Source organism: Schistocerca cancellata, chromosome 3 (genome assembly GCF_023864275.1).
Source record: "Schistocerca cancellata isolate TAMUIC-IGC-003103 chromosome 3, iqSchCanc2.1, whole genome shotgun sequence".
NCBI classification, from domain to species: Eukaryota; Metazoa; Arthropoda; class Insecta; order Orthoptera; family Acrididae; genus Schistocerca; species Schistocerca cancellata.
The window spans coordinates 683,793,282-683,816,073 of record NC_064628.1 but is presented as its reverse complement, the minus strand read 5'-3'; the positions used below and the strand labels follow the sequence as shown (position 1 = coordinate 683,816,073).

Sequence of the window (22,792 nt, the reverse complement as noted above, 5' to 3'; positions counted from 1 at the left end):
ATAAGTTAAAGCTACTGCAATGGGCAGTGAAAAGTGACAAGTCTGCAAGTAATTAAATATTTAGTGCAGGTAATTTCAGCAAATAAGCAGTTTCTTTATAGCTACACACATTACCCTGCTCCCTCCCTACTGCTCAGTATCCTCAATACCTGCCCCCTTTCTGCCCATTCCCTATTTATTTTCTCCATGTCTATCTAATTTTTTTCTGAGAAACGTTACTCTCTCTAAATCTTTCAAATCCTTTCCACTAACATTACAATATCTTACACAATTCCCCTGTCGCATTTCTCACAATATTTTTTTTTTTTCTCATGCCCTCTATTATTCTGAAAAGTGTGCAGAAAATGGAAATAGCTTATGTCACAACTTTTGGCATACACTATGGAAAGAACAAGTAGGAGTCAGCTAAGTCAGTGAAAATTTTCATTAATATTTTAATCCACAGTGAAACATCAAAGGAAATTAGGTCTTACATGTTCAACACATAATTACATCTATAATTCCTAAAATTTCACAGATTGTATAACTGTCATTATCCAAATGCAATTTTAGGACTCTTTCCATTAATTAAAAGAGCACAAACTGTATCCAGTTAAAAATAACTGGCAGTGTATTTTAAGAGGAACATATTAAAAACAATTTGAAATGGCAGTTACAAAGTTCACTTAATATCATATCCACAAAACAAGCACAAAAATGTAATCTGTAATGTTCTGAATTACTTTCATGTAGCTAGAAATTATTTTCATGATGTTTTCCATAGTTAAGACCATTTCAGTGACTATGGTAGTAGACTATTGTTCTCAAGTTTTGAATGAAGGATGTAAATTGCTTTTGCTGTATTTAAATAAATGTAAATAATTTGACTAAAAGATTACTTTTGATATACTCACTTGCTATTTTATTCTTAATGGGGAACTATTCTGTACAAGTACAGTGAATGTTAACGATGCTAGAAAAGACTTACGTGAGTATAACACCAGGTGCTACAAAATCAGTGAAGCTTGGATCATTTGTGCCATAGACAGGTTCTTGGAACTGGAAAAGATAAGAAAATGCATTTACGAAAATACATTCACAAAGAGAAAGCCAAAAAAATCAGGCTTTATTTATGACACATAGATTTCAGTTACGTTCAATACATATTTGGGCCTACTATTTACATTTCCTTTATTTCTGTTCATTGGAAAATTAATAGCTAATCTTTCCAGCTATTCAAATACATAACTTATGTATTAAGTTATTCAGTTCATGAAATAAAAGAATTATTGTGAAATTAGATGCAAGATTTGTTGGAGTGCTTGCAGAAAATTATAATGTTTCACAATGATTTGTGCACCAATTTGAAATTCTAGATTTACATATTTTACCTTTTGCATCACTTCTGCTAATCTTAGCGTTTGGCACCCCTCTTCTCCCCCTTCCCCCCCCCCCCCCCCCCTCCACTTTTCTGGCATACATTTCACATGTATCAGGATTTGCTTCTAAGTGTGATACAAATGTATAAAAATCTTGCACTTGGAGACCACTAGCACCCCACACATCTTGGTACCCAAGGCACCACTACTGATAGTTTCATGTTCTGTACGGAAATTTTGCCTCTGTTGTGCCTCTGGTGCCCCTTGTACCTTGGTGCCAGGGTGGCTTGTGCCACTTGGGTCTTAAAACAGTCATTAATACTCATTTCTATTATGATAGATTGTGAAATTTTAACCACTTGCAAAAACCATGATAAACTCGTACTGTTATCATCAGTTGTAAGCTTAAACTTATTTGTGCTCTTTAAAATGTTTGAGAGCTGCAGAGACAGGATTATAGCTGAACAGGAGGAGAAAATTAGATCCCCTTCAGGCTGATTTGGACAGAGCGAGGGAGGAACTGAAGACGTTAAGGGGGGAGGAGGGTAAACAGCAGTGGGAAGTGGTAGCTGGGAACAGGGGCCACAGAAAGAGGACAGTGTCTGACAGTTTCCCAATTGGAACAACCTATAGATTTGCCTTGCTACCACAGTTAAGTAGATGAATTTTTGGATATAGTCAGTGGGTAATTCCCCCCCCCCCCCCCCCCCCCCCCCCAAAAAAAAAAAATTAAAAATATTAAGTGTAATGTAATATCTTGTATAGACACCTTTTATTAACCTGACACGTTCCACATCATTACGAAGTGTTGTATTCATGATCTATGGAACAAGTACTAATCTAATCTAATCTACCAATCCCCCTAACCAAACCATTTGAGGTGTCTTTCACTGAAACTGAAACTGAGCCAGTGGGGGTCACTTCACCTCTTTTGGGGAAACCTGCGTTGTCCCATGTCAAGGGGAAGAAAACGCAAAAGGATAGGGACTATTAATGGTGAGCAGTTCAAATGGTAAATAATGGTACCGCTTAGGGAAATGGCCACTAAGACAGGATGGAACACCAGGGGCACTCAGGGTGTATGCCTGGGAGCCTCATTCAACATGTTGAAGAGTCTGTTCCAGCAGACACTGAGGGAACAGGGTGCAACCAACTACAGATTGTGGTGCATGTTGGGGCAAATGCCTGTTGTCTGGTCTTCAAGGTCATACCTGGATCATTCCAGAGACTGGCAGAAAAGGTTGAGAAGACTAGCCTTGTGCATAGAGTTTCAACAAAGCTTGCAGTTTGCAGCATTGTCTACAGAACTGATCACGGACTCCTGGTTCTGAGTCGAGTGGAAGGACTGAACTTTCAAGGTTCTGTGACTAGCTACACTGTGAAATTCTGGACTTGTGCTGTGTGGTTAAGAACTGTAGGGCACCCCTAAAGGGTCAGGCGAGCACTAAAAATCAGAGGCTGGTAAGCAGGTAGATGACTCTGTGTGTGGGATGGACACAAGGGCGTTTTAGATTAGGCATCATGGCAGCTGCAGGAGACTGAGAAGTATAAGTGTAAGGCCCAAAAGAACGCCCCACAGAGATTAAAATATTAATAGCCTAGTAATATAACTGCTGAAACATTCACAACAAAGTGCCTGAGTAAAGAACCACTCCTGAAAAGCAGTGAATCTCACATAATGTTAAGTACAGAAAGCTGATTAGAACCTGAAATTGGCAACAGTTAGATTTTTTGGGAGAATTTAAGTGTTTATAGAAAGGATAGGCTAATGGGAAATGGAGGGGATATGTCTGTCACAGTAGCCAAGAAACTCAAATCCACCAAGACAAAAATTGAAGCTGCATGCCAGATTGTTTGGGAATGACTCAGCATCAGGGGTGGGCATAAAATAGTAACTGGATCCTTCTGTTACCCACCAGACACACCTCCTATAGTAACTGAAAATTTAAGAGACCTTCTCAGTTTGGTAGTATGTAAGTTCCCCACTCATACAGTAATCATCAGTGGAGACTTAAATCATCCAAAAATCAACTGGGAAAATTATACTTTTGTTAGTGGTGGGTGTGACAAGACATCCTGTGAAACATCCGTAAATGCCTTCTCTGAAAACTACCTAGAACAAATAGTTTGGAACCCTACTCATGATGGGAATACATGATATCTAATGGCAATAAGTAAACTTGATATGTTTGAGTGTGTCTACATCAAAACAGGTATCAGTGACCACAGTGTAGTTTTGGCACAATGATTACTAGAGTACAAAGGACAACTAAAACAAGAAGAATGGTACAGATGTTCAATAAAGTAGATAAAAAAGCAATAGTGTCACATCTCAATGAGGAACTTGTAATTTTCAGCACAGGACAGGAGCATGTAGATGAACTATGGCTCAGGTTAAAAAAAGTTGACCATACACTGGATTGATATGCATGCAGTAGAATAGTTCCATGGTGTAGAGTCATTGCAAAGAATCTTAAAGAAACAGAGACTACTGCATAATAGGTGTGAAACAAAGCATAGGGCTATAGATAGAGAGATTCTGAATGGAAAGCATCTGGCTGTCAAGAGAGCAATATGTGGAGCCTTCAGTAACCACCGTCGCAGAATATTGTCAAGTCATCTTTCAGAAAACCTAAAGAAATTCTGCTCATATGTAAAGTTTGTTCAGTGGCACCTGATGTTAGTGTCCAGTCACTTATGAATGAGACTAGAACTGAAATTGAGGATAGAAAAACTGAAATACTCAACTCCATTTTCAAATGTTCCTTTACAAAGAAAAATCCATGAGAAATGTTGCAATTAAATCCTTGTACCACTGGAAAGATGAGTGAAAAAAGTGTTACGGTCAGTAGTGTTGAGAAACAGCTAAAATGGAGAAAGCTCCAGGGTCTAATGGAAACCCTATCAGATTCTATATTGAATTTACAGTTGAGTTTGCTGATCTTCTAAATGTAATCTATCACAGATACCTTAAACAAAAAACTGTATGCAGTTGCTGGAAGAAAGCACAGGTCACGCACATTTACAGGAAAGGTAGTAGAAGTGATCCACAAAACTACTGTCCAATATCCCTTACATCAATTTGTTGAAGAATCTTGGAACATATACTGAGCTAAAACATAATGAGTATGGATTCCAGAAACACTGATCATGTGAAACCCAACTCACACTTTTCTCACATAACATACTGAAAGCTTTGGATGAAGGCAATCAAGTAGATGCAGTATTTCTTGATTATCAAAAAGCATTTGACTCAGTGCCATGTCTACACTTCTTGTCAAAAGTATGATCATATGAGGTTCAAGAAAAAAATTGTGTCTCGACTGAGGATTCTTTGACAGAGAGGATGCAGCAGTTTATCCTGGATGGAGAGTTATTGTCAGATGTAGAATTAACTTTGAATATGCCCCAGGGAAGTTTGTTGGAATCCTTGCTGTTCATTTTGTATATTAATGATTTTGTGGAGAATATTAATAGTAACGTCGTACTTCTTGCAGTTGACACTGTTATCTACAGTGAATTACTGCTGAAAAAACTGCATAAATATTCAGTCAAGTCTTGATAAGATTTCAAGGTGCTGCAAAGTTGGGCAACTTGCTTTAAATATTCAGAAATGTAAAATGTTGTACTTCACAAAATGAAGAAATGACGTACCATATGACTATAACATCAACAAGTTACAGATAGAATCAACCAATGCGTACAAGTACCTGGATATAACATTTTGTAGGAATATGAAATAGAATAACACATAGGCTCATTCATGCATAAAGCAGGTGGTAAACCTCAGTTTATTGCCAGAATACTGGGAAAAGCAATCGGTCTGCAAAAGAGACTGTTTACAAGTCACTCATTTGACTCATTCTGGAATATTTCTCAAATGTGTGGAATCTGTACCAAACAGGATTAACGGCAGATGTCAAACATGTACCGAGAAGGGAAGCACAAGTGTTGACCCAAGGGAGAGTGTCACAGAGATGATGAAGAACCTGAACTGGAAGACTCTCGAAGACAGATATAAACTATCTTGAGACAACCTATTTACTAAGTTTCAAGAACTTCCATTTTCTCTTTCTGATGACTTCCAGTATGTTTCTTTCTTCTCCAACTCTTCTTAATACTTCTTCATTCCTTACTCAGTCTTTCCATTTGACTTTTTCCATTCCTCTCCATATCCACATCTCTAGCACCTCCAGTCTTCTTTCATCTTCCTTCCTCAAAGTCCAGGTCTCCACACCACACAGTGTAACACTCCAGATATAACATTTGGCCAGTTTTTTCCTTGGATCTTTGTTTAGCACTCTGCAAAGTGGTACATCAATCATATTATACCCCCCCCCTCCCTCCATTTTGTTGTCATCCATGTTGAGCCAACTTGGACTTATATTTCAGCAAGATGATGCCTGCGCGCACACAGCTAGACTTTCTACTGCTTGTCTTTGTGTTTGTAGAACCCTACTTTGGCCAATAAGGTTGCCGAATCTCTTCTCAGTTGAGAACATTTGATGCTTTAACATGCCAGTTGGACAGATTGTGGCATGATATTCCTTAGGACATCCAACAACTCTGTCAATCAACACTTTTAGTGTACTGTATAAACATGTCCTAGCAGTGCTCCATCAAGCCACTTTTATGCTGTACAATGGACACTATAAGTTGTTCAAGAACCTGAGCAATATTTTGAAACCATGATGCTTGACACACTGGACTCCTGTGTTTTGCCTCTACTTTTGATGTAAATATGCCATTCTCACATGTTGATAATATTTGTTGATCAGATAATGATTTAAGATGGAAGCTGGTTAAAAATAACAATTGAAAACTATACAAATTATTACTGTAATATCTTTTGGTGATTTTAGGATGCATTTCCTGAACTGTCAGGAAATGTTTTTAACTTAAACAGTTTGTTAGAGAAATGTAATTTGGCAGTTTTGTGGGAGATAGAGGGATCGGAGGTATCAAGAAAGTACTGAATGTTAATGTTTTGTAATCTGTGGCAACAGGATTTCAGTTTCAACTGCATAAAATTACGTAAATGATTGTTACTTCCATGTGTCACCCATGCTTTCAGGGAGACACTTTGGCCTGTTTGTTTCATATCCTGCTTGCCTCATGAGAATCAAGTGTGGTGTAGGCAGTTTTTACAGCTTGCATCTCTCCCCTCTGTCTGTATTATGCATTGGCACTATGATTGCATTATTTCATCCTTCTGGTAACTTCTTTGTCCTCAAAATAAGGTAGGTAATGTTGGTTGTGTTGTCTACCACCATTTTGCCTCCTCACATCAGTTACTAACCCATTGTCTCCATTTATGTTATTATTCTAGAAGTCACTTATAGCCTGTGCAACCTCATCTTACTTGGAAGTTGTGACTGTTTTTATTCTATGTTAAATCCTATTCCAGTTTGCCTTCAGGTTGTTTACAAATCAGCAGACCACAAAAATACTTTGCAAGTATTCCGCAGTTCTCCTTTTCACTATTGGTCAGATCCCCTTTATTGTCTCATAAACAGCTCTCTGCCCACATATCCAGCGAGAATCTTTTGCAATTCCCAAAAAGCTTCTACAGTTGTTTTTCCTAAGATTTTCCCAAGCATCATCCAGTTCTTGCTTCATCCTGTTATCGTGTTCATTTTGTTACTGTGGCCACTTTCTTGTTCATTGTAAGTACAAAATTCAATATTCCAGGCTATTCTTGTTGCTCCAGTCTCTTCAGACTTTCCTGCAGTTCTCTACTGTTTCATCACAGTCCTTGTTCTGATATCAGTGTTTCTTTTTCTTTACTTTGTTTCCCTACACTTTAGCCTGCTTACCCCTTCATGTTTCACTTTCATAGTAATTTCAATTCCCTTCTCACATTTGTCCTGATTACATCTTAATTTGACTCTGTGCGTCTTGGTGTTTCTGGTTGTTCTGTACAATTGCAGCTGCCTAATTCTGTTTGGAATCCAATGGCTATTGACTTCTTTGAGATAATGATCAAATTCTATTTGCTTATTCTTCTTGATCATAATGTTTATGATCCGTTTAGTGTTTATCTGTCTGATTGTTATACAGTCAAAACGGGATTCCTCAGTACAGATGAATGGGCTTTCCCATGACTTTCCATTACTGAGTTGGCTTCTTATTTGTGTCATCACTGCTCTCATTTTGTGCTCTCATCATACTTCACTCAATCTTTCCCCACTTTCATTTCTTGTTAAATTTGCTTGGCACTCCCCTGTTATTCCCATATGTTGTTACTCTCTTGCCATCTGTGCATTATAATCATTGGCAAGTGTGCTCACTTGTCTATGTGGTATGCTTCTCAGTCCATCATCTAGTCTCTCCAAAAAATTCACTCCCAGTTTTGGGGTCTTTCCTGTTCTTGTCATTAGTTAGTGCATGTCTGTTAGTATTCTATACTATTTATTCCCTGCTTGGAAAGTGAGTGGTGATAGCCTTTTTGACTCAGACTTCACATAAATTATGCTGTCCAAATATATCAAAGCGTATAATTGTGTGTCTTTTTTCCCCATTTTGTTTTCTAGTTTTGCTTCAGCACTATGTAGCCTTCCAACCTCATTGTATCTTCTTCCCTGTAACTTGTATTTGCAAGGCTAGTATCCCAATGCTGCAGTTTTTCATCTAGTGTCTTACCTGTTCAAATTTACTGTCTTGGTTATTGTCTGTATGCATCTGGTTCCCATTCTAAAAATCCTTTTAAGTTTAATCGTTTTTGATTCCAACACATGCTTCTCAGCAGGATCTTCAGAATCTTAAGGCTTGCTTGTGTTGTCTTCATCAATATCAGACTGACCTCCTTGAGTAATCTTGATTAGACTGTGTGCTCCATCCCATGAGCTAATGAGGAATATTTGTTGGGATGGTCTGTGCTTGCCAGTTAATGGCTGAGACTGGTAGCACCAAAAGTTGAATTCAGGCTGCCTGCTCAAGGCATGGGAACTGTTACCTTTGGTAGCCACCATCTTGATATTTTTTGATGGCTCTTCCAGAGCCTCTGCCCATTGGAAGTCCAATTTCTCTTTCAGCTTTGAGACTGTTAGCTAATTTTCACCTGTAATTCTAGACAGAGGTTCTTACTGGGTGCTATCATAGGAAGCCAGTCAGACACAAGTTTTTTTTATTTATTATTGTGAGGCTATCTGCTGACATGGAACTGCGAAAAATATAATGTAACAGTTGGAAGTGTTTCATTTACCTGAGAGTAATCCAGAGTAAAGTGCAAACACACACTCACACACACACGCGCACGCGCACGCACGCACGCGCACACACACACACACACACACACACACACACACACACACACATTCCACTTTCCTTCTCCATCACTTTGAGTTGGGGCTCCTTATTTCCAATACAATAAAAAAAGTAATCTAAAAGAAATTCCCTGGTTAACAATGTGTCTACATTGGTTGTGGTTATGTTAGTTGTCAGTATTCATTACAGATGTAAACTACAATGGCTGCTTCTGCCTGTTAAAATGTAACTTGCCCAATTCACATTCCTGCTTTGTCATGGGATTTACACAACTTGATGAGTGAACAAATGAATGAATCATTCAAATGTTGCTTCTTGTAACGACAAAATTTACAATGTTTTTCCTGAAAATTGTTTGATTCTAACAGATCAATAAGACTGTGTTGTTTTGCTTGTTTTTGTTCAACAGCATATTGCAGAAAGGCACTTTACATTGCCTAAGCCATTAGGAGTTACATTTCAACTATAAATGTACAAGTCAATGCTTAGCTTGTAAATGAGCATAATAAAACTTAGTTTTACTAGACCAATCCTAGGCATGTCTCCCTTCTTCTTCTTCTTCTTCTTCTTCTTCTTTTTTCCTGAGTGTCAGAATGGTTTGAGAAAGTTGTAACATTCAATAACATATCGGAAGCATAAAATAAACTTCACTTTTATGCAACATAAGTTTGAAAAAGAAACTGAACTTATGTAGGATTACCTGAATGGGAACATCAGCTAGTTTAGGATTTTCTCCACAAGCTGTTAACAGATCTTTGGCAAAGTCTCTGTAAGCAAACTGTAAGTCTCTGTTTAGCATCAGTCCAATCTGCTGATCTGGAATTGCCAAAAATATATTACAACAGTTGGAAGTGTTTCATTTATATGAGAATAATGTTGAGTAAATCACACACACACCCACACACACACACACACACACACACACACACACACACACACACACAGGTTGTGCTGTATTTTGTACTTACTGGACATGTCAAGCCATACATGTATTTCACTCTGATCTAATGTCTCCTCGTCTGCAAGACGGCCTAAGCCCATCCTTGCAACAAGAGCATCAGTGAAATTCTCAGTGAAATAAAGAGCACCCCATGCGTCTCCATTTTTCACTGCATTAACAGCACTTTGCGGATCGGGATAATAATCCTGTAAAATGAATGAAACTATTAGACTGTGTTTTATCATGTCGTAATTACTGAGATTATTTTATTATTATACAGTAGTTATAAGTTTAAAAAACTCACTATTTGTACTTGTTTTCAAAAGTTTGGTTAAGTTTGATGATTCAGGGTTGTAACAAAATAACAACTTTCATTATAGTTAGAATAGTTGGATTTATATGGGTATCACTGGCAGTATCAAATATTTAATATTAATAGCATAATTTTCTCACATGCTGTTGGGAAGTGTTCATCTTCTTGAGGATCGAACAGGTCAAGGGAGAAATAAAAAGTGACTCACAGGAATTTATCATATGGAAGTACAAATCACAAAGGTGATGCACAGTGAACCATGTGAATTTTCTAATAAAACAGCAAGAAAGCTTTTAAAATAACCACCTTATTCCAAAATAACTAATACAGTGACAGACCTGATTGAAACATGTGATTTGCAAACGACAGCAATCATGGGATTTAACCTAGTATTTTTCAAACCTGACAGCCTACAAAACACAGGAATGAAGGAAGACATTCAGTATCCTGTCCACGCCCCAACCTTCTCTCACAACCTCCACCCCCCTTCCCAAAAAAAGAACACACATGTGTGTACAGGCCACATTACTCACAAGCTGGCAAAAGTCTTTCAACTAGATGCTAGCTGAATGTCTTGCATATCAGTATTTGTCTTTCTTTATTCTCACAGTCTCTGTGTCGATTTTCTGAGGCTCAGCTGGCCGTTGCAATTACTATTCACAGGTTGCAGAATGCCAAAGTTTATCTCTTAAACTCATATCCAACAACTCCTATTCAGTAATTTACAATGCTAACCACTACCCAATGAAGATTGGAATATCTTGATGGAATTATAATGAGACTAAAATTTTATTAACAGTTGAACTGCAGTGTGTTATTGTGATGGAAGTTTCAGCATCAAGCACAAAGTAAAGGAGTGTGTTCACTTCAGAACAACATATTAGACCACTACTGTTGACATCACAAGTTTGAAGCTGATGTTAGGTGTAACCTCAAAGTTTTCAGATATGGCGGGATCCAAAGAAAATGTCATGCATAACTAATCTGATCTTGGAAAAAGATTTCAGTTTGTAGCAAAATCTGAGAACAAGCTCTAAATGTAAACATGTGTGAAGCTACTCTCTTCATTAAATGTAAAAGTTCAGTAAAGTTTTACTATAAAATTAATAATCTACAACTGAAGGAAGTCACACTAATAAAATAATAATTAACCTACAGATAGTAGTTTTTTACATAATTTGTCAGAAACCCTTTTCCAGTGCATCTGGTAAATGGCTTAAAAATTAGTTTTTCTTACAATTTAACTTAAAAACCTGTTCAAAACCCTCTGTCCAATCTCCCAACTAGGTCCTATTTCCTTGCTGAAAAAAAGAACAGTGGCTTGGAAAGGCAGAAGTGTTATTATCTTTTTTACATATTTCTGTAAGTAGTAGTGTGACTTGAAACTCCTGAAAGCAAATATTTTCTCTTTGTCAACTTTGAAATTTTATCAACAGATTTTTTTTCCTTTTACACAAGCAGTTTACATACAGTTTTAGGAACAATAGAGTGGAATTAATATATCACAGAAAAGAATATTCTGAGCATATTGTACACCACTACTGCTCTTACACTACACAGGAAAAGTGAAAAATGGAAAGAAAAAGGTGAACAATCACTGAATGACTATTGAGATTTCCTCATAAAAAAAAAGTGCTATTTATGTAGGAAAGGAGAACTAACAACTTTGAAGAGGTATATGATTAGGATAAAGGAAGGAGACAGATGGAGCACACCCTCAGATTACAAGGATGGAAAGCAGTTGTCACACACACACACACACACACACACACACACACACACACACACACACACACACACACACACAGAGAGAGAGAGAGAGAGAGAGAGAGTGTTTGGAAATCCAGTCCTTGGATTCATAACATATCAGTTGTATTTGCACTTTTGTTGTGTGCAATAGTGTCTTCACAACATTTATAATGGTATAAAGAAGCCATTTCGACAGCACTTTGCAGGATAGACTGTTTGGATACCTCAAAGCAGGTTAGGGATATACTGCATTCTCTGTAGCTTAGAATGTACCATGTACCACAAAGTATCATTTCAAGATTTTTGGAGTGATTCTGAGACACAGGAATTGTTTGTTCTAGGTAAGTACTTGTTCCACCACAAGTAATCACTTCACTTTGGGATCAATATCTAACCTCAACTGCATGATAATATTCAGTGCCTATAAGACACTAGCCAATAGAGCAGAAATCTACTTTGTAGGTTGCTGCTCCCTAACAGTTCTCCAGAGGCTTGGAGCAGTTATTTTGTATGCTACACATACTAAAATATTTGCATGCCACTGAAAAGACAAGTCCCTATATTGTAGAATTTGCATTATCAAGACTGGTCTATGAATGAATGCTCTCTTCGTATATGAATCAAAATTCAATGTGCAAAATGATTCTCTCTGACCATTTGTTTGGAGCAACCATGGTAGTCAGTACAGTTGCATCCACATTGTTGAAAAATCAACAGTGTTGTGTCGATGCAGTTCTGGATAACAGGAGAATATCATATTGGATGTGTTTAATATCATTTCTGTAGCCAGAGGAATTCCATTAATATCCAGAAGTATGTTCTGAGGCATCATCAACAATGTTTCTCATCCTCACACTGGGTTTCACAATGCCAGTTGCACAAAAGTCCATATTCATGACTTGTAAAATACTAGCTAGCTTTTTGCCATAGTTGTCCACTAAAAAGACACACACTGCATTTCTTGCCTGCTGTTTACAACTGGTAATAACATTACTTTTGCAACTTTCCATTTTGTCTTGACTTTCGCATTGGTTGGAATATTTGCTTTCAATGTTCATGAACTTGCTGCTGCTTCTGTTAACACATTAAATCTGTTTGTATATGTGAGATTAGGTTTATTCATTTAATTTTATTGAGAGTATGGCACTTTGCTAATAACTTTTTTGGAATTTCTAGAGAAGTAGGAAGAGTGTTTGAACTGTTTGGATAGTTTTGGTTGTTGTTTTTACTGTGAAGTATATTTGAATTATTTACACACTTTTGGGGCATTATTCTCACTGGGAACTGTGTTTGAACTGTTTACACACTTTTGGCCTTTATTTTTTACTGTTGTGCTGTAACCAACTATACACATGCATTCTGGATCATTTGTATTTTTTTTAATCATATTTAGACCTGGTAAACAGCTTTAGATATTTCTTGAAACGTCTATTTGTTTTCTTTGTAAGATAATTGATGCATCACCTTAGAATATTAACAACTAGCTGAAGACTTTTTAATTCTCCATTTTCCTCTTCATATCACATATACAATCACTGCAAACACTGTTTTTTACAACATAATTATAAGTTTTAGTCACATTAATATTACTCACTTCTGCACTTAACACCATCTTTAAATAACAAAATACTTAATTATACATTTTGGACACTGTTGTCGTGTTGTGGCTAGGCCTTATCTTGTTCTGCAACCCGTCTGATATTCTTTCTAAGAAATGTGCTATTGTTCTTTGATAATCCTTAACTTTTAGAAAGGCATATGATCTCACATTTATCAGTATGTTATTAGAAGATGTATGCTCAGGTCTTGCTCACATGTCTATGAAATATTCTCATTTACCTTTATTATAGTTTCTGATTTTAAATGCTTGAGATAACGACAACCTAGGTTGGAAACACTGCAGTTTCCATCAACAGGACAGTCTTCAACATTTGAAAAATTCATCTCATGGTTTACAATGGCCAAATGGAGACCAACAGGATCTCTACCAATGGCAAGACAGAAGAGAATAACTTGCATCACCGGCAGTGCAAAAATGAACAGCATTACCCTGCAACACAAATTATTGGTGTCATTATAAAACAATAATTGTACCTAGCTTATTTTATAATGATCCCACCAATTTCTTATTTTAAAGTATACCATATAATTCAGTTCCTTTTAAATTAGTGTAACAGAAATCAGTGAAATACAATGAGGATAAAATTATTTTGTGTACTGGGGCATGTACAGCAAGATAAACAGAAATCAATAAAATACAATTTGAATATGATTATTTTGTTTACTGGGCCATTTACTGTGAAATAAAGCAAGATTTACAAAACAAAACGTTATTTTGTGCCATCTTGCAGCATCCCCCTCCATCATTCTCACTACATGTTTTGGCTTTTGTTTTGTAATCTGTATTTAATTTTCCACAAAGAGATTTCAATCAGGTTTGTAAGAGCTACAGAAGCCTATACACTTAAATAAAATTCACTATATTCATAAACATTAACTGATAATAACAGGCAGAAACTTCTTACTGTATTGAAATGATTTAATACACTTTAAAAAATATAAGCAATAGTTATGATGTCCCCTAGTACTCATATGCAACTGGCCAGTCACATTATCAAATAAAAAGGTACATACAATTTCAACCTAAAAAGAAACTTAGCAACCATTTGTGAAGAACCCAGAATTGAGTATCTAGTTTTTAGAAAAATTACTAGGAGAAAGTAAGAGATCAGAAATATCAAACAATGGAAAATCCAGGTAATAATTATAATACCAACAATGTAGAAAAAGACACATTGCTACTTATGACAAAGAAGAAACATCAAGCTGCAGACAATCACAATTAACAGACACTTACATAAAGCTTTCGGCCATAGTCTTCATCAGTAAAAGAGAGACACACACTATTCACACACGCAAGCAAGCACACCGCATGCACACACAACTGTCAACTCCAGCCTAAGATGCTGGAGATGGCGATTGTGTGTGAGTCTAAATCTAAGCTGGAGAGAAGCTTAATAAATAAGAAAATGATGAATAATATTGTATTGGAAATTGTGATACACAAAGCAGAAACCAGATATCATCATTATGGTCCAGACATCAGTTGACAGTGTGTGTATTTTATGCAGGGACTGAATTGAAAAATGGATGAAGAATGTAGCACTAGCTTTTCACATTTAGAAATGTGTCTATACAGTGATAAATGTTGTGAAATTAATGAACTGTTCCACAAGCTTTTTGTACAAGGTGTACAACTTTGCTTCCCCGTTTGCCGATAGGTGGTGACAACAGTAAGCAGCGGTCGAAAGAAACAGATTGCAGACATCAGGCAGGTAGCTTGGACCTCGGTCAACATAACCTCATTCAAACATTAGTCGATTTGTGTCTGCATCATAAAGTTGTTCTTTATTGAAAATGACAGTTTACGAGCCTAATTCTTGTCATTTGCAGGAGGTGTTACTCTTTTGCTTCAATATGAAGAAAACAGTGGCTGAGTCTCATCAAATGCTCTCAAGTACATATGGTAAGGATGCTATTAGTGAAAGAACATATCATAAGTGGTTTCAATGCTTCAAGAATGGTGATTTTAATGTCGTAGACGAGCATAGTGGTGGAAGAGAGAATGTTTTCAAAGATGCAGAATTGGAGACATTTCTGAGTGAAGACTCGTGTCAAACTCAAGAAGAATTGGCATGATTAGTGGGAGTGACACAGCAAGCCATTTCAAAATGTCTCAAGGCTGTGGGCATGATCCAGAAAGAAGGAACTTGGGTCCCGTGTGAGCTGAAACCAAGAGACGTTGAATGGGGTTTGTGTGTTTGTGAACAGTTGCCCCTCAGAGGCAAAAATGGAAGGGATTTCTGCATCACATTGTGACCAGGGATGAAAAATGGGTTCATTACGATAACCCTAAATGCAAAACATCATGGGGATATCCTAGCCATGCTTCCACGTCCACGGCCAAATATTCGTGGCTCCAAGATCATGCTCTGCATTTGATGGGACCAGATCAGTGTCATGTACTATGAGGTGTTAAAACCAAGTGGCACAATCACAGGTGCTTGTTATCAAATGCAATTAATGCATCTGAGCACAGCATTAAAAGACAAACAGCCACAATGCAGCGATAGGCACGATAAAGTGACTTTGCAGCACGACAACACTCGGCCCCAAGTTGCAAAAGAGGTCAAAATGGAAACATTAAAATGGGAAGTCTTACCCCTCCCACCATATTCTCCAGATGTTGCTCCCTCTGACTATCACCTGTTTAGCTCAATGGCGCATGGCCTGGCTGACCAACACTTCTAATCTCATGAAGAAGTCGCAAATTGGATCGATTTGTGGATCGCTTCTAGAGATTAACAATTTTTTTGACACAGGAGATGAATGATACATGTGTAACCAATTTGTTTCATTAAAGCCTCAAACGTTGGGGAAAAAATGGTGGAAGCAAAGTTGTACACCTTGTATTATGAAATAATTGTAGTGTTAGAATGCATAAACAAAATGTATTGTAATTTAGATGGGCATCCACAGGAATTTATCCGAGAGAGTGTACAATTCTAAAATTACCTCTTTTCATTTAACTGTTTTGGCAAGAGAATGTGTTTCACTCAACAACTAATTTGACAGGAAGTATACAAGGCATATTGTATGTCGAACAATATTGGTAGTTTCAGTTCAATTACTTTGAAGATAGATTATCTGGATACCTAAAATGTGAGCATATTTCACTATGCACACTATATTTTTCTGGTATTATCAATATGAGGCCACCAATTTAGTTCTGGGGAGCAGCGAGGAGGATTAAAATCATAGAGGAAGACCAAGCGATGAATACACTAAGCAGATTCAGAAGGATGTAGGTTGCAGTACATACTGGGAGATGAAGAAGCTTGCACAGGATGGAGCAGAATGGAGAGCTGCATCAAACCAGTCTCTGGACTGAAGACCACAATAACAACATCAATATGAAATGAGTTCCAACTCTTCAATTTAACAAAATTAAACTGCAGCTCCATAAGATTAATCCAGTGTGTCCAATGTGATGGGAAATAAAGCTACAGAATCTTAAAAAAGAAAGATTTTTTCTTCATAAACCAATAATGATAGACTGAACCTGAAAATTAAAAACCTGAAGTAGAAAAAATATGAACACTAAGGGAATCCTGTTGGTATTAACTAAAATAGCCAGCAAAAATGACACTGATTACTTCTCCTCAAACTGTATACATTGGAAATAAAATGTAGCATTTGGGTAGATGAGGGCTGTAATTCCCATCTAGCCACCCTGATTTTTTCTGGCATTTCCCTAAATTGTTGCAGGCAAATTCCAGAATTGCTCCTATTGTAAGGCCACAACTGACTACATATCCCATCATTGTTAAACTAGACCTATAATTATGTTATATTAATTATGCTTTTTGTTCTTAAACTTTTATGTCATGATATGTTCAGTATCCTTGTAAAAGTGATACACAGATGAGTAAAACTACTACTACTGCTGATGCTAAACATTTAGGGAATGTATGCACACACAGAAGGGGAAGGCAGAGAGAAAGGAAGTAATGAGTAATGTGAGACATACCCAACATTTCGCCACATCCGTAAGAAATTCTTTTGTAAAAGAGCTCTCATCTTGCCTTTCGTTGTCAGGTTTCCACAATTAGAACAATCACCACAATCATCACAGTCAACTGCTGTAGTACTTCCCATGGCTTTGGTGCCACCATTCATCTGAAAATAAAAATAATAGTTGGCATGAGCACTCATCATTCACCTGACATTTAAAACATTCACATTCAAGATTAACATTACTCTAAAGCATCAAAATGAAATAAACCGTCAAATGTAACACAAACAATTTTTTATAAAGAGTATACCGCCATCACTCTTTTGCAGGACATGAAAGTTTATCTATCTAATATGTCAGTGGACTTCTGTATCCCATTAATTTAACATTATAAAGTTCAAACCAAAGGACCATAAGCTTTAATACAAACCTAGTATAGGGTTCTCAAATGTATAGTTGACCAAGAAATTTTTTCAACAAATACCTTACACAATTTTTTTATGGTTAAAAGGGTGTAATTTGGTGAGAAAATTACTGGAGTGCTGAGGGTGGTTACTGGATAACATAGTGACAGAACATAGTGACAGAACCCTTAACTTTTGCCTTTGGTAAACTGTGGGCCAGTGGAGGTAGCATTTTACCTGGCCTTTGCCAGCACTTGTTCCTTACTTACAGCACAGGGGGAGCATTGATGTAGGAGCAGATGATTTCAGACTAGGGAGTTTCATGTAAGGACTTAGAATGAAAGAAATCCCAACCTTCTCTGGAAACATTTCTAGAGATATGCACTCCACACCCTAGTACCAATTATCAAAATGTTAAGAAATATTCGCACATGTTGCCACAATAACAATTCTTAATGTAGTAAACGTGTTTTAATTCCTTTTACAAAAGACTTTTCCTCTAATTTTGTGTGACATGGTTAAAGTGTCTTTCATAGGGTGTGCTCTTTTAACTGGGTTGTTCTGTAACACAAACCTGTATGAATTAATCAGTTTGCAGGATCAGTACTGCTGTCTCAAATGGTAGAAAACTACAGGTTATCCCTAATGTTTAGGGTCTAAATTATACTAAATTGAGTAATTTGAAATAAGGAATGAATGATCAGGAATTACCATCACCACCATCACCATCACCATCACCATCACCATCATCACCATCATCACCATCATCATCATCATCATCATCATCATCATTGTTAATATTATTATTCTATCAACAGAAAGTGCAAGATGGAATAACAGCAATATGAAAAGGATATATTGCTACTCACCACAGTCACAGACAGGTATAATGAAAAATACTGTTAAAATATTAGGCTTTCAGACAAAGTCCTTTTCCAATACAGAAAAGACACAGACATTCACCCAAGCAGGACTCACACAAACATGGCCACTGTCTCCGGGAACTGGTGTCTGACTTCGACTGTGTTTGTCATGAACAACAGTCTACTTGGGTGGGTGATAGAGGTAATGAGGAGGCATGGTATGGGGAAGGGGAGACACAGTAGGTTAGGTGTGGGGGAAAATGCTGTGTAGCCTGTGAAAGTATGCAGAGATACGGTGGGGGCAGAACAGTGTCTCTAGATGCAGTGTTGGGAGGCTGTGCTTCTGTAGGCAAAGGAGGCAGGAGGGAGGAGGGAGAGTAGGGAGGGGAAAAGAATAGTAGCTGAAATGGTGAGATAGAAGCTGTGTGTATTGCTGGTGTGGGAGAAGGGAAGGAGATGGGTATGTGGAGGACAGGGACTAGGGAAGGTGGAGGCCAGGATGACTAGGGATATGCTTTTGTGAAATTTCCCACCTATGCAATTAAAAAATACTGATGTTGGCAGGAATCCTGATGGTGTAGGCTGTGAAGCACTCAGTAAAGAGAAGCATATTGTGTTAGGTAGAATATTCAACAACAAGGTGGTTCAGTTTTCTCTTGGCCAAAGGTTAGTTGTGACCATTCTTGCAAACAGACAGCTAACTAGTCATCATGCTCACATAGAAAGCAGCACAGTGGTTGCAGTTTAGTTCATTGATCACATTCCTGCTTCCTCCCCCACCCGTCCTCCCCCTTCTCCCAGCATAGCGTCCCAACCCAGCACCTAGCAGCCGTGTCCTGTGCCCACCACATTCCTGCTTGTTCACACAGTCAGCAGAGCATCTTCCCACAGTCCTACTGTACTATCCCTTCCTTTCCTTGCCCCATGCCACCTGCTTACCCCCAAGCACCCACCCCACCAGATTGCTGGCTGATGTCAGATGCAGTCACAGTTGACCCACAGTGGCCATGTGTGGGTGAGCTGTGCTTGTGTGAATGTGTTTGTGTTTTCTGTTTTGGAAGAATGCCTCGACTGAAAGCTTAATATTTTAGCAGTCTTTTATTTCATACCTGTCTGTGACTCAACACCTTCTGTGTGCAGTGAGTAGCACTCTATTCTTTCTATATTGCTAAACAATGGAAAATACAGGATGGAATAATGACAATATTATGGAAATGATAGCTGCTACCCAGCATATAGCGGAGATGCTGAGTCGCAGATAGGCATAACATGTATTTTATCTAATTCTGGCTTTGTTTGACAGTCATTTTGTTGTGCCTATCTGTAACTCAGCTTCCCATATTGTTGTTATTTAGTTTTTTATACTGACATAAACAAGTTACGCCATATTCCAACAACTTACATTCATAGTAACAGTTCAAGATGATGCATCAATTGCAATAGCACTTAAAATTTTCCCCTCATCCTGACAAATACCCCTATTGTTTGTTGTACAAAGGGAAAGACTTCTAGGATCCTACCAACAAGTTCCTCTTCACTTTCATAAACCAAAAAGTTCACATAATAGCAGAAGAAAAGCCAACCTGGGCACATCACAGATAATAAATTACTGTTTTCCAGGGTAGGGCCTTTCAATGTTGCAGCAATTTATGAACACATGTATCACACATATTGCTCATTCATCACCGGTGCTGCCTGAAATATTCATTTCTGGCCATGGGTTCCTCAAATACTCATTTTAATATCCTTTGTCGCCTATATAATTTTGACATCTAAGTTTCTGGAGGTTGATTAAGAAATGCAACTGCTTGGATTCAAATTTAAGGCCAAAACACATTCCTAGTTCTGTGGATAAAATCAAAACTGGAAATGTTACACCAAGAGTAAAAATCTTGTCTGAATTTATATTTGTTTATGAACTATGTACAGCATTAGGCAAAATATGTTTGGATACTATTTGTTCACCATATCAGCTCATTATAAGGTAGCATGAAAGCTGTTTATAATTGGAAAGAATGTATTTAGTTTACAGAAGTAGGTATTGCCTACAAATGTTAAATCATCATACATATATTTTCTCACCTCATGATATCCAACACCATTGCTTGTATCTTGAATGAGTACTTCTTTTGACTGGTGGAAGTTCAGTCCAACAACTCCACTTTCTTCTGTCACATACACTGGTCCATCTTTCTTTCCCCAGTGAAGAGATGCCTGCAATTTAATCAGTAGGATTTTGTGAAATCCCTCTTTTAAATCAGGTGTAGTAAACAAGAAACATATACATATTGTATGTAAATTGAAGGCGGAGGTGGGGAGAAAGAAAGGAAAGAGATTACTGATGGTAGCTGCATTGGAACATTAAAATTCGGTGGCAATGAGTGAAAATGTGTACTGGATGAGGATTCGACCTGGGATCTCCTACTTACTAGGCAGGTGCGTTAAACAGTGTGTCATCTGGAACAATTGTTATCGCAACTGCATGGACTATGTTGGCAAGCCTCATGGCCAATCTACATTTCCATCTAGTGTGGTCTATCCCCAGTCCCTGTCAATTTCCTCCATGCTCGCTCATCTGAAATTCCTGCAGGAGGTCAGACGTACTTGCTCATCTGTGCTGAAGAAGATGGATCCATTGCCCATCTAGGTGAATCAGTTATGTGAATGTGTGGTGTCTGTTCTTCCATATGTATAATATATTTATATATTCATATAAATATTTTCTTATTTCTTCATTGCACAATTCAAGGATTAATTTGTTATTAATGTAACTATTATTTAATACTATTTCATTTCATGTTCCTTGACACATTGTCTCAAAGGATATTCATAAATTGTCATGCTAATATAGCAAGTAAGAAAGTCTATTGGGTGTTACACTTGTCTATAACAGGAATGGCATTTGTTTTACAAACAGTTTTATTCTACAAGTACTTGGTAGAATAAATATTTGACTGATACAGATACAGGCCAAGCTTCCCAATACACTTTATGTTTTATTGGGTTTCATTGTTTTTGCACCTGTTCGAATGTGGTACATTTATATCGACAGTGTCATGAGGGTTCTCAACAATGTTTGTAGATGTGTTTACAGTGCAACAGTTAGTCAGTTCTGCACTGTGAGAGTGTTCAAAATTTAAATATTGATGTACGTTGTATTTACCTAGTTGTTAATAAATATTCTCAACATGGTAGCAGTTTGCAGCTGTTAAGTAAAAAAAAGACTGTTATTCAGAAAAGCAGTGATCAGCTGTAAAATAAAAAAAAGACTTATTTGAAAAAGTGTGTTTTGTGAAACTGAACACATCTGACATTGGCGTGTGATGGAGCAAGCTATGGGAACTGGAAAAGGATAATGGAAAACTATCTGAAAATGAAGAAATTATATACAGTGGCATCAAGAACAAAAATGAATATTGAAGATGTTGGTACTTGGAATGAAAACAATTTGCCTGCAATGAGGTACTTATATGGAGCAATTTTCAAAAAGCAGATGGAATTTGTGAGTGATGTGGAAACTACACACACACACACACACACACACACACACACACACACACACACACCCAGAAGGGGGAGGCACAAAATTTGCACTAAAATAGCAATGTATAGGTTTTACTTCACTCACCAGTGATATGTTATTGGAGATGTTGAGGTTATCAGAGCCATTGGCACCATTGCCCTGGCGACGACTGAGCTTGAGAAACACCTCCTCCAAAGACTGGCAGCCATACATGGACAGCAGCACATGTGGAGACTCCTCTGCTAGCAGGTGTCCACTTCTCATCAGCCCAATCTGTACAACAACAAATCAAGAATTACATCAGCAGAAAATATCCTACACTGACTGTTACATTGTGGGGCAGAGACAGGAGCATTCTATCTCCACAATGCATTTTTAACTGTAAAAAGAAGTATGCTATAGTGAAACTTCTGACAGATCAGAACTGGTTGTCAGACTGGGCCTGAAACAACAGATCTTCATTCTTTGTGGGTAATGCTTTGCCAACTGATCCACATGAGGATGCCTAACAAACACAATCTGTAATCTGCCAGGTACTTTTCTGCTATTTTCCAAATGCCACAAGACTTTCCTACATGTGTTGTTGCCCTAGCACTCCAATGAGGAACAGAGTGACAGACAATGTGGTGACTATGAAATTGGTAAAATAGAAGAGAGAGGATCTAATGGATCAAGTCCTCGTAGTCGGTGCTACATATTGCAGTGGTGACATTCTTTACAATTTTTTCCCTCTGAAGCTAGCACCATAATCAAACTACCTTAGTAGATGCCTCGAGCTCCGGTTCCCATTTTCATTTCCAA

General features: G+C 37.6%; 1 protein-coding gene across 2 annotated transcripts in view; it reads right to left on the bottom strand.

Annotated features, from left to right (window-relative positions):
• The window catches only part of LOC126175665 (ABC transporter G family member 20), a 779,392-nt gene that overhangs the window by 8,136 nt on the left and 748,464 nt on the right, over positions 1–22,792 (bottom strand). For both annotated transcript variants that reach the window (XM_049922576.1, XM_049922574.1), the window contains 7 exons: positions 22,097–22,264; positions 20,551–20,682; positions 17,217–17,365; positions 13,466–13,676; positions 9,593–9,770; positions 9,325–9,440; positions 968–1,038 (listed from right to left, as the gene is read on the bottom strand). In XM_049922576.1, coding sequence (XP_049778533.1) covers positions 968–1,038; positions 9,325–9,440; positions 9,593–9,770; positions 13,466–13,676; positions 17,217–17,365; positions 20,551–20,682; positions 22,097–22,264 — 1,025 coding nt within the window. The remainder of the gene's footprint in view (positions 1–967; positions 1,039–9,324; positions 9,441–9,592; positions 9,771–13,465; positions 13,677–17,216; positions 17,366–20,550; positions 20,683–22,096; positions 22,265–22,792) is intronic.